At 42.1% G+C, this 12,749-nt stretch overlaps 1 protein-coding gene across 2 annotated transcripts; it reads right to left on the bottom strand.

Moving 5' to 3' along the window:
• Positions 1-295: 295 nt before the first annotated feature.
• On the bottom strand, positions 296-11,449 carry LOC139401816 (zinc finger protein 180-like). 2 transcript variants are annotated; one of them, XM_071145790.1, is made up of 4 exons: positions 11,195-11,449; positions 10,969-11,005; positions 3,582-3,759; positions 1,864-3,218 (listed from the first exon to the last, which is right to left on the bottom strand). In XM_071145790.1, exons 2-4 carry the CDS (start codon positions 10,978-10,980, stop codon positions 2,227-2,229), a joined length of 1,182 nt encoding a protein of 393 aa, XP_071001891.1. In that variant the 5' UTR covers positions 10,981-11,005; positions 11,195-11,449; the 3' UTR covers positions 1,864-2,226. The 2 variants fall into 2 exon arrangements, with proteins under 2 accessions (XP_071001890.1, XP_071001891.1); XM_071145789.1 differs by having other exon boundaries at positions 296-3,218; positions 10,969-11,446.
• Between the last annotated feature and the right edge of the window lie 1,300 nt (positions 11,450-12,749).

Below are 12,749 nucleotides of genomic sequence, written 5' to 3'. Positions count from 1 at the left end.
TGAGCTTCTGTTAGTCTTGTAGAATATTAGCTCAAAAGTATTGTAGAGCTTCTGCACCAAAATATAAACAGCACCAGCATGAGTACCAGAACCTGTTTCAGTCCAAGTCAAGCACTGATAAGAAGTGATCAGGTAGGCAGGCCTGTTATGATGACATTTCCACTAGATCAGAGCATGGCATTTTATCTTTTCACACTGGTTATTTAAAGTGAGAGAGCTGGAAAGATTTTCCAAATACAATGATTAACTATTGCAATTCTCAATGGATGTAAAAACAGACTTTGGTTGCTTGCTGTTTTGAGGTGAAGAAGACAACATTTTCTTTGAGAAGCTCCGCAGGTCATTAGTGATGGTGCGTTAAGCCAACCAGAAATACTATCATATCTCCAAATGGGCACATTTATGTACATTTGCCCGCAGGCCAGGTAGCCTATAGGCCTACTTCTATGCATGTGGGTCCTTACTCAACATTGACAGGAGGCTCCAAACAAAAGACTAACTCATAAATGGAATGAAATCAACCAAAACTTGTTTCTCTCAAGTGCAGCATAGGTTGTGCGGTCTGCAAACAACGTGTCGACTCCGACAATAATACTGGAATAATTATATTGAATGCATTAACATAAATTACTGTAACCAAAGTAACAAACATTGTAGATTAGGAATTAACGTTTGAATGCACTACTGGTGATATGTAATGGGGAAGTGATATCAAACGCAAACAATTCACACAATGAAGTTATGAAACAATGAATGTGCACAAATTGGCAGGAGAGAGAGCGTTTTGGAGAGAGAAGCACATTGTGCATCTGGGCGCTCTATGGTCAATCCGACATCTGCATTGGCCATGCAGCATTTATGGTGATAAGGCCTCAGTAGAAGTCAGGGAATTCATACTACTTGCACTTCGCGAAACAGTGCAAGAAGTGAGTTTATTTTCTACAGGATGTACCGTCAACGCGGAGCTAAAGAGCCCTCCACATTGTTACAACATTTGGGAGGAGCATATATATATTTGCGCCCATCTCAGGTAACTAATCTATTGGAGGCCTAGACTAAAAGCCCATCTCAGGTAACTAATCTATTGGAGGCCTAGACTAAAAGCCCATCTCAGGTAACTAATCTATTGGAGGCCTAGACTAAAAGCCCATCTCAGGTAACTAATCTATTGGAGGCCTAGACTAAAAGCCCATCTCAGGTAACTAATCTATTGGAGGCCTAGACTAAAAGCATATTCATGCTTGATCCGAAAATGTATGTTTGTCTCACACACACACGTTCCTACTTGACTAAAACCAACAGCCTGACAACCAAACAATCAACTAATTTGGGGTCATCACTGGGTCTGAATACTTACCGAATGCACTATATGTATTGTAACAGGCTCACAATGTGGTTACTTAAGTCCAATTTGGATATATTTGGCTGTTTTTGCAGGATAACGTTTAAAAGTTTAAGTGACTTCTAAATGCTTACTCCGGTTAGCATAGCTAGCATCTGTGGTGGTGGTAGTCAATCATTTTTAACTGTAATGCAGTTGATTGGGGAATATGAAATTAACATTTGCTGGTTGGGGTTGACATACAAGCATTATACTCTGATTTGTACCTCAATATATTGTGACATACACATATAAAGAATAGTCTAAACGTAGGATAATTTTGCTGGGGGGCAATGAAGAGATTCAGGATTATTCCCCCCATGGCCTTTTCTCCCACATATTTCCATGGCAATTCCATTGTTTTGCTCGAGTTTGATTGACTTCTTTACTGCATCTACAGTTGAAGTCGGAAGTTTACATACACTTAGGTTGGAGCCATCGTTTTTCAACCACTCCACACATTTCTTGTTAACAAACTATAGTTTGGCAAGTCAGTTAGGACATTTACTTTGTGTATGACACATAATTTTTCCAACATTTGTTTACAGCTTATTTCACTAATAATTCACTATCACAATTCCAGTGGGTCAGAAGTTTATATACACTGTGCCTTTTAAACAGGTTGACTGCGCCGTTAAACAGGTTGGAAAATTCCAGAAAATTGACATGGCTTTAAAAGCTTCTGAACCTGAAAGACCGCTCAGCAAGGAAGAAGCCACTGCTCCAAAACCGCCATAAAAAGCCAGACTACGGTTTGCAACTGCACATGTGGACAAAGATCGTACATTTTTAATTTTCTGGTGTTTTTCCACATAGGCCCTAAATGAACAATGCTTTCCACACATCTAAGGTTTCTCTCCAGTGTGTGTTTGCTGGTGTGAATTTAGGTTCCCTGATTGACTGAAGCTCTTCCCACACTGATCACAGGTATAAGGTTTCTCTCCAGTGTGTGTTCGCTGGTGTGTATTCAGGTGTACGGATTGACTGAATCTCTTGCCACACTGATCACAGCTGTAAGGCTTCTCGCCAGTGTGTGTTCGCTGGTGTATAATCAGGGAGAAAGCTACAGCAAAGCTCTTCCCACACTGACCACAGCAAAAAGGTTTCTTTGCTGTGTGTATGCGCTGGTGTATAGTTAGTGTTTCTGAAGAAGCAAAGCTCTTTCCACACTGATAACAACTATAAGGCTTATCTCTGGTGTGTGTTCGCTGGTGTGTAGTCAGATTGGAAGCTACAGCAAAGCTCTTCCCACATAGACAGACATAAGGTTTCTCTCCAGTGTGTGTACGCTGGTGTCTAGTCAGGGAGGAAGTTAGAGCAAAGCTCTTCCCACACTGATCACAGCTAAAAGGCTTCACTCCAGTGTGTGTTAGTTGGTGTGTTGTCAGGTGGCCAGACTGACTGAAACTCTTCCCACATTGATCACAGCTATAAGGCTTCACTCCAGTGTGTGTTAGCTTGTGTATGTTTAGGGCGCCCAAATAAGCAAAGCTTTTCCCACAATCAAGGCAGGGGTAAGGCCTCTCCCCTGAATGAATTCTCAGATGATATTTTAAGGTTTGAGAAGCAGTGAAACTCTTCCCACACTGAGAGCAGCAGTACGGTTTCTTTCCGGTGTGAATCCGCTGGTGAATAATGTAGCCACTTCGGCTTGTGAAATTCTTCCCACAGTTAGAGCAGCAGTGGTGAGGTTTCTTCCCTGTACGTCTCTGCTGGGGTTTCTTGAGATGTTCTGATTTGGAGAGAGTCTTCTCTGTCTCTTCAGCAACATCGTGTGGCTGAGGCTCCCCAGATGATAAGCCCCTCCCACTGAGAGAACGAGAGTTAGGGGTGTCCCCTGTGAAAGACATTGAATATTTAGGTTTTGGAAATATGTGTGAATAAATACGTTTGTTATTTCGCAGACGCTCTTATCCAGAGAGAATTACAGCAGCAATTAGGGTTAAGTACCTTGCTCAAGGGTACATGGACAGATTTTTCACCTAGTCGGTTTAGAGATTCTAACCAGCAACCTTACAATTAGTGGCCCTGATCATCAATATACACTCAGTGGAGTGGCCCGTTTATTAAGTACACCCCCCTCCGTTCACGAAACTGGATCGACAATTTACTAGCCACTGAGTGTTTACTGTTTATCAATCAATTAACAGAAATTACAGAATCATATTGTGGTCTCATCCACACCCCCCATTGTTCTTACTTGATGATATCAAATCTCCCTCCTTGTGTCCTTCTCTCACAGCTCCACTCTGCCCTGGTGTTTTCCTGCAGTCGACCAGCCGCACAAACACCCTCTTCAGATCCAGCAGTAAGAAGCTACCAGGAGAGTTGTGACCAGGGGACTCCGGCAGGTTGGAGGGGGACGGACTAGCTCTGTCCTGGTGACCACAGAAGTATTGTACATAGAATATCATTAGACCAAACATTTGATTACTTTATAATACCTTCTTTCTCCTGAAGTGTGTAATCGTTCACTACTTTACACTTCAATCACAATGTTAGTGGTAGATTTTTTTACAAATGTAAAAACGTATAACACTTCTAATTTTTCTAAATGGAAGTAGTACACTTGTAATGCCTCCTGTCTTATGTTCAGAACCTTTGAGTATTCATTGGAGTTGAACAAGTTTTTCACCCCTGAGCCAATCTTGGTTAACCCAGAACTAATGTCTCGTGAAATTGGTCAGCCGCACGATTTAGTTCTGAGTTCATACGTGTTAGGATGAGAGCTTAAAAGATGCTAGAAGGAAGAGCTCCACCCTCTCAAGATATGGGCCGAATGTCCCCTCCCCTTTCCAAAATGTTGGCCAACGCCAACACCTGCGAAACCGTGATTTGTCGTAATAACCAGAGGAAAAAGCAAAACACCTGAACTACTGCTGCTCATTATGATGTAGTATTTAGAGCTAAATCCATCAATTATTTGGTTTTACCTTCCACCCTGAATTAAATGAATGTCAATTTATAGAGTTATCCCCATGATGAATAGAGCCACCGCTTTCTGTTGCCTTTTACAGTTTGTTTCTAGCCTAAAGCGTTGCAGAGTTATGTTATCCTATACATTTATATAATCAGGGTTTGGGGGGCATTAGCCCCTCACCCACCCCAAGCTCCACACCACTGGAATGGCCGTTGACAAATATCCAACTGTCATGACGTTGCCCTCTTTGGGAACAGCAAGCCCCATCCCCCTCTCCCTGTCTGCAACCTTTTTGTCCTCTCGTGATTGAGAAAAACATGGTCTACTGAGAATTTCTCGAAGTTGGGGTTTTATTCGGAATTGCAGAAAAGGGCTGTCCCAGGATGCCCGACCCTAACTGGGCTCATGGGCGGTCCTCTGATTTAGTTAAACTCCAAAGGGAATTGGAGTTTCCTTCAATAAAAAGTACAAAATCACATTACACAATTTTATAAACAGTATCATCCTCACTCATTCATCTTATACAACAATTAGATGTAAACCTCATATCTGAGGCTATTATATAAACAGTGTTATGGTAATGTGGCCGCACCGTCTCCCATGAGCCCCACAAAATTGTACCATTATGGACCAGTTCGTAGCTGGATTCTTCACCGATCTTTTATACCTTCTCCAGAACATAAATGTTGTTTGGACCTCAAGTTCTGTGAGGTGGAAGAAATTCCTTTGTTTTCTATGAAAATTCACTCTCTCTATACTGTGGCCATGAGGAGATAATATCTTTGAGGAATTTACGACTTCTCTGACCATAGCAGCCTAGTTGAAGGAGGCAGGCAGGGGGATGGGGCTTGCTGTACCCAAAGAGGGCAACATCATGACAAAAGCCATCACTAGCCGGTGTCCACCCAGTACCCTGCCCTGAACTTTGTCACTAGCTGACTACCACCCGGTTGTGCTACCCTATGTACATAGACATGGAACACTGGTCACTTGAATAATGTTTACATACTGTTACCCACTTCATATGTATATGCTGTATTCTAGTCAAGGCCATGCTATTCAACTATTCCTGTATATACTGTATTCTAGTCAAGGCCATGCTATTCAATTATTTCTATATATATATATATATATATACAGTGCCTTGCGAAAGTATTCGGCCCCCTTGAACTTTGCGACCTTTTGCCACATTTCAGGCTTCAAACATAAAGATATAAAACTGTATTGTTTTGTGAAGAATCAACAACAAGTGGGACACAATCATGAAGTGGAACGACATTTATTGGATATTTCAAACTTTTTTAACAAATCAAAAACTGAAAAATTGGGCGTGCAAAATTATTCAGCCCCTTTACTTTCAGTGCAGCAAACTCTCTCCAGAAGTTCAGTGAGGATCTCTGAATGATCCAATGTTGACCTAAATGACTAATGATGATAAATACAATCCACCTGTGTGTAATCAAGTCTCCGTATAAATGCACCTGCACTGTGATAGTCTCAGAGGTCCGTTAAAAGCGCAGAGAGCATCATGAAGAACAAGGAACACACCAGGCAAGTCCGAGAAACTGTTGTGAAGAAGTTTAAAGCCGGATTTGGATACAAAAAGATTTCCCAAGCTTTAAACATCCCAAGGAGCACTGTGCAAGCGATAATATTGAAATGGAAGGAGTATCAGACCACTGCAAATCTACCAAGACCTGGCCGTCCCTCTAAACTTTCAGCTCATACAAGGAGAAGACTGATCAGAGATGCAGCCAAGAGGCCCATGATCACTCTGGATGAACTGCAGAGATCTACAGCTGAGGTGGGAGACTCTGTCCATAGGACAACAATCAGTCGTATTTTGCACAAATCTGGCCTTTATGGAAGAGTGGCAAGAAGAAAGACATTTCTTAAAGATATCCATAAAAAGTGTCATTTAAAGTTTGCCACAAGCCACCTGGGAGACACACCAAACATGTGGAAGAAGGTGCTCTGGTCAGATGAAACCAAAATTTAACTTTTTGGCAAAAATGCAAAACGTTATGTTTGGCATAAAAGCAACACAGCTGAACACACCATCCCCACTGTCAAACATGGTGGTGGCAGCATCATGGTTTGGGCCTGCTTTTCTTCAGCAGGGACAGGGAAGATGGTTAAAATTGATGGGAAGATGGATGGAGCCAAATACAGGACCATTCTGGAAGAAACCCTGATGGAGTCTGCAAAAGACCTGAGACTGGGACGGAGATTTGTCTTCCAACAAGACAATGATCCAAAACATAAAGCAAAATCTACAATGGAATGGTTCAAAAATTAACATATCCAGGTGTTAGAATGGCCAAGTCAAAGTCCAGACCTGAATCCAATTGAGAATCTGTGGAAAGAACTGAAAACTGCTGTTCACAAATGCTCTCCATCCAACCTCACTGAGCTCGAGCTGTTTTGCAAGGAGGAATGGGAAAAAATGTCAGTCTCTCGATGTGCAAAACTGATAGAGACATACCCCAAGCGACTTACAGCTGTAATCGCAGCAAAAGGTGGCGCTACAAGGTATTAACTTAAGGGGGCTGAATAATTTTGCACGCCCAATTTTTCAGTTTTTGATTTGTTAAAAAAGTTTGAAATATCCAATAAATGTCGTTCCACTTCATGATTGTGTCCCACTTGTTGTTGATTCTTCACAAAAAAATACAGTTTTATATCTTTATGTTTGAAGCCTGAAATGTGGCAAAAGGTCACAAAGTTCAAGGGGGCCGAATACTTTCGCAAGGCACTGTATATATATATATATATATATACATACATATACATATACATACACATACACACACACTATTCGATCCTATGTATTCTACAGATATAGTAAATATTCCATCCACATAATGTCTCTATGTCCTGTGATGGAAAATGTTATGTGAAGAGCAGCCTTGAAAATGTTCATCTTGTCTAATAATCCTTGGTTCCTGCCTGTACTTGGTCAAGATATGAAGAGGGGCAACATGACCCCCTCCTCAGGACCATCTGTCAGAAGGCCCAGAATAAGTTCTATAAGTTACGACAGGAGGCGGTGCCAGACATGCCAGAACAAACCCCAGACACGTGCCAGAACCAACCCTATGAACTATGTAACCTGTCTGTAACCAGTCTATAAGAGATGTAGTGGTACTGCCCTGAGGGAGATACCTTCAGAACGGTACTTTATACTTTAAGTTTGACTGACCTCTCCAGCATGCTGATAATAAACAATGATTCTTTTAAGATTGACTTTCAGTGTCCCTGTGTTGCATTTACACGACTATCCCATAATACACTACATGACCAAAGGTATAGGGACACCTGCTCGTCGAACAACTCTTAACAAAATCACAGGCATTAATATGGAGTTGGTCCCCCTTTTGCTGCTATAACAGCCTCCACTCTGCTGGGAAGGCTTTCCACTAGATGTTGGCGCATTGCTGTTGGGACTTGCTTCAATTCAGCCACGAACATTAGTGAGGTTGGGCATTGATGTTGGCCGTTTAGGCCTGGCTCGGGGTCTGGATTCTAATTCATCCCAAAGGTGTTTGATGGGGTTGAGGACAGGGCTCTGTGCGGGCCAGTGAAGTTCTTCCACACCAATCTCGACAAAACATTTCTGTATTGACCTCACTTTGTGCACAGGAGCATTGTCATGCGGAAACAGGAAAGGGCCTTCCCCAAACTGTTACCACAAAGTTGGAAGGGCAGAATGTCATTGTATGCTATAGCGTTAAGAATTCCCTTCACTGGAACTAAGGGGCCTAGCCCGAACCATGAAAAACAGTCCCAGACAATTATTCCTCCTCCACCAAACTTTACAGTTGGCACTATGCATTGGGGCAGGTAGCATTCTCCTGGCATCCACCAAACCCAGATTTGTCCGTCGGCGGCGAGCCTTACACCGCTCCAGCCGACGCTTCGCATTGCGCATGGTGATCTTAGGCTTGTGTGCTGCTGCTCAGCTATGGAAACCAATTTCATGAAACTCCCGACCAACAGTTATTATGCTGACATTGCATCCAAAGGCAGTTTAGTATGAAATGTTGGAACTGAGGACAAACGATTTTTACGTGCTACGCGCTTCAGTACTCGGCGGTCCCATTCTGTGAGCTTGTGTTGCGTACCCCGTATTCTTATCGGCAGACTCAACAGTCTTGGTTTCTCATATGACTGCCTCGCCTGGTTCACCAACTACTTCTCAGATAGTTCAGTGTGTCAAAACGGAGGGCCTGTTGTCTAGACCTCTGGCAGTCTCTATGGGGGTACCACATGGTTCAATTCTCGGGCTGACTCTCTTCTCTGCATATATCAATGATGTCATTCTTGCTGCGGGTGATTCCCTGATCCACCTCTACGCAGACGACAACATTCTATATACATTTGTCCCTTCTAAATGTAGCCGATGTGAAATGGCTAGCTAGTTAGTGGTGGTGCGCGCTAGTGGCGTTTCAATCGGTGACGTCACTTGCTCTGAGACCTTGAAGTAGTGGTTCCCCTTGCTCTGCAAGGGCCGCGGCTTTTGTGGAGCGATGGGTCACGATGCTTCGAAGGGTGACTGTTGACGTGTGCAGAGCGTCCCTGGTTCGCGCCCAGGTCGGGGCGAGGGCGTAAAGTCTTTACTGTTACATAAACAAATAACACAAGCTCTAAGGCCACAAGACTGTGTACCTCCTGCTATGCTCTCAACGTGAGGATCGGTACAAACAAAGTAATGGGACTTGCTGAAGCTGCCATCTTGTGCCGTTGTTTTCTACGTACATCTTTTCAAGAACTGACTGTGTTAACAAACCTCCAAACGAGCTTCAATGCCATACAACACTCCTTCCGTGGCCTCCAACTGCTCTTAAACGCTAGTAAAGCTAAATGCATGCTCTTCAACTGTTCATCCGCCCGACTAGCATCACTACTCTGGACGGTTCTGACTTAGAATATGTGGACAACTACAAACACCTAGGTGTCTGGCTAGACTGTAAACTTTACTTCCAGACTCATATTAAACATTTCCAATCCAAAATTAAATCTAGATTCGGCTTCCTATTCACGCCACCAAACATGCCCTCCTAAAACTGGCTATCCTACCGATCCTTGACTTCGGCGATGTCATAGCTAGCTAGTGTTTGGTATAAATTACAACATTGTTATTCAAATGACCTTTTATTAGAATATTCTTCAATTAGTACTTTCACACTGTCTGTTGCCTGAGAGGAGCCTCTGAGGCTTAATGCTGGCAGTTTATTTACAATGCCTTGGTGATAAAACCTAAACTACATTCCACTGCATGATTAGTGTCTGTGTGAAATGCTGGTCTGCCAGGGCCAGGGGAACTCTCCCTCCAGTTTCTCTTCCACATCGCAAATGGACGCTTTCATCTGTTGAGGGAAGGATCTAGTGTCCAATGTTGTATTATAATTTCTGTATAAACAAGCAGTAAATGACCTAGAGACAGACATCTGGCGCCATGTAAATCTTGCTGTCTGTTACTGTCTGTACCCTTGTATAATTTCACAAATCTGTTACTTATGAGGACTCAGGAGGACTATAAAAAGTAGTAACCTAACCCTGCTTATTTGGGCTTTTTGCTCTACACCATCTGGTGACCCTTAACGCTCCATTACTGCCGTAATTAATAATAAAGTTGGATGGTTTTGTAGAAATCTAAAAGTCTCTCCTTTTGATTAGAATAATTACAAGTTGCAAAAGTTCATTGTAATGCATTGTAAGGTAACAGCGTGACAATGTTGTTTTTAACTGATGTAACGTTAGCTAGCTAATTATGTTTTGTGGAAAAATGTAGGACTGCCGTTTGGACATGAACTAGCTATCGTCAGCTGTTCTTGTCTGTTAGGTAACTTTAGTCAATTTTTTAACAAACCTTTCAGAAACAATTACACCTTTCATTGCCTGTTAGCTAGCTACAGAGGCTAGCTGCTGGACTTTGGACAAACAAGCTAACTTTAGCTAATAGCAGCTGTATAGTTGCCAAGCAACAGAGATGCTGACCAGGCTAGAACTCTGAGATGAAGCTGAAAATAAATTCGTATCAGAAATGCCACAAAAAGGAAGCACATCATTGGTTCTTAAATGAACGGAAATGTGCACCTGAGGTAATGCTGGAATAGTGGAGGCAGCCCGTTTTCTTTGCGACTTGCGATAAATAAATCAATAGTTATTTAGTATTTCTAAAATGTCGGAAACATTAACTGGCTTGACCATGCATAAGGTCATGTAACTTTGTTACATGCAAAATGTATGACTGAACAAAAGGTGTGGTTTAATTTATTCTGCCACTGTCTTGTCAATGCATATTAACTAAAAGGTTATAGAGCAAACAACGCAATTATCACAACACGCAGGTTGAAATACGGCTATTTTTTCTGCCTTGGCTTCCTGGTGATTTTACCGCTACTGCAAGGTGTAGCTTAGCCTCATTATTTCTCCATGGTTCTGACTTTACCTGCTCGTTGCGCATTGTCTTGTATCAATGTGTGCGCTTTAGGCTAGTAGGCTACTTTGCTGAAGGACAACATTCCCTGGGTTTTATTGCTACCATTGTTTATTTTGTCCGGTTGTTCAAATGAAACTAATGGGTATGGAAGATCAAAGATGATAACTAGACATGTTATACACCACAGTAGGCATACTGTTAATACAAGTAAACTAAACTTACCCGATCCATCATTGAAGCTATTCTTTCTTCAGCGTTTCTACAAATAAAAACTTGACAGTAAATCTGTAGCTAGCCTACAGTTACTTTCTTTGTTGCAGAATTCAGATAAAAAACAGCCAGATCAGAGCGATCAGATGTCCTTAACAATATCAAAACTTAAGTGGTGACAAATAAGTTTCTGATGTAGGCTAATCTTAGTTTAGAAAGATCCTGGATAAGATTTTACCTGATCTATTAAAGTCAATAAAACGTTCAACACCCTATTTGCCAAGAATACTGATGTCTGTTATCGTCTAACTCCACCCGAGAGTCTGTTGGAACAACGTCCTCTCCGAGAGTCCAGATAGTTGTAATTCTCTAAGGCCCAGTGAGGCAAGCCTATAAAATACCAGACTGATTACAGCAGCACTATCCGTGCAAGTGAACCAGTAAAACCCAATGTATGTTCAATCCGACGTCTTCAGTGTCCATTTACAGCAATGCAACCGTGGTCGAAGTCAAGACTTCAACCATTCAAGGGCTGTTGAAAAGGAAACGGCCGTCTTCTTCTTTGGTATTCTAGCGCTTCGCATACAATTGTTATAAGTGCATGTCGCCACCTACTAATTTGTCTGTTTATCAGCTTACTATTTTGTAGTACTATTCTGTAGAATGAAATCATTACACTTTGAAAAAAATGCCCAACCAGCTAACCCTACACCTATTAAAACGTTAGAATTATTCCACTACTTTGGCCCTCTGATTCAACACCAGGCCAGCAGACTGGGAGGACGGGATATTATCGTTCAAAACGCCTTGTAACTCTGCAGTAAAATATTATACACCCAAGTACTTCTCAACAGCTGCCACCACAACATCTATCCACTGTGTTTTATATTCTATTCCTGTGGTACAGTTGACAACCATGGCCATGAAAACAAAACAACCTTTCTGTAGCATGTTATTCCTATCACTCTCTATTGACCTCGGCCTAATCACAGAGATGCTCTCAGGATCCTTCACCCTGGACCCATCTTCCTCTACTACTCCCTTCACTGCCTCAGCATACAACACCTTCTGCACTACTGTGATCCTGGTAACCTCAACCTGTCTTTCTCTCACCGGACACATCTGATCTCCAGCACCATGTGTACCCCTACAGTTTATACACACAACGTTTTACGTCAATACTACACATTCCTTTCTCTCAAGTCCTCCTGCACACTTCTCACATCTAGGAATCTCCCTGATACACACTGCTGGAAGGAAGTAGTCAAGGAAAGGAGTTTGTTTGTATACAGGAAGTACCGCCTCACTTACCGTAAACCAATCATGTCAATGTCGCGCTATATGAGCTCTTCAGCTTGTAGTCTTAAAACTCGGAAATTAGTTACTTTTGGCTTGTTCAGCCATCCCAATGGGAAAAATTTGGGTTTTGGAATTGATGGCGAAAATAGGGTTCGCACAGGCTAAGGAGATCTTATACGTTTTTGTTCTATGAGATAATAGCAGTCAGTGAGTATGACCTTTATGAATTACGAAGCCTTTGTGATGTGCTTTGTTTTATTACATAAATACTTCAAAATTCACAAGAAGTGACGTTCGCCGATAGATTGTATAGCATCTAAACCTGTGTTTCCAACAGACCTTATTGTCTGCATTTATCCAAACATCATACAAAAACACCATTCATTTCCCCATAGTCTTTGTCCAGCGAACCATGGCAAAATTAGTGCCTATAAAATGATGGCATTACTATTTCTCTCTATAGAGCCCCACCGTGGACGAGTCATAATACCCAT

Source organism: Oncorhynchus clarkii, unplaced genomic scaffold (genome assembly GCF_045791955.1).
Source record: "Oncorhynchus clarkii lewisi isolate Uvic-CL-2024 unplaced genomic scaffold, UVic_Ocla_1.0 unplaced_contig_11086_pilon_pilon, whole genome shotgun sequence".
Lineage (NCBI taxonomy): Eukaryota > Metazoa > Chordata > Actinopteri > Salmoniformes > Salmonidae > Oncorhynchus > Oncorhynchus clarkii.
The sequence above is the reverse complement of the archived record's forward strand: the minus strand, read 5'-3'. Positions and strand labels throughout refer to the sequence as shown.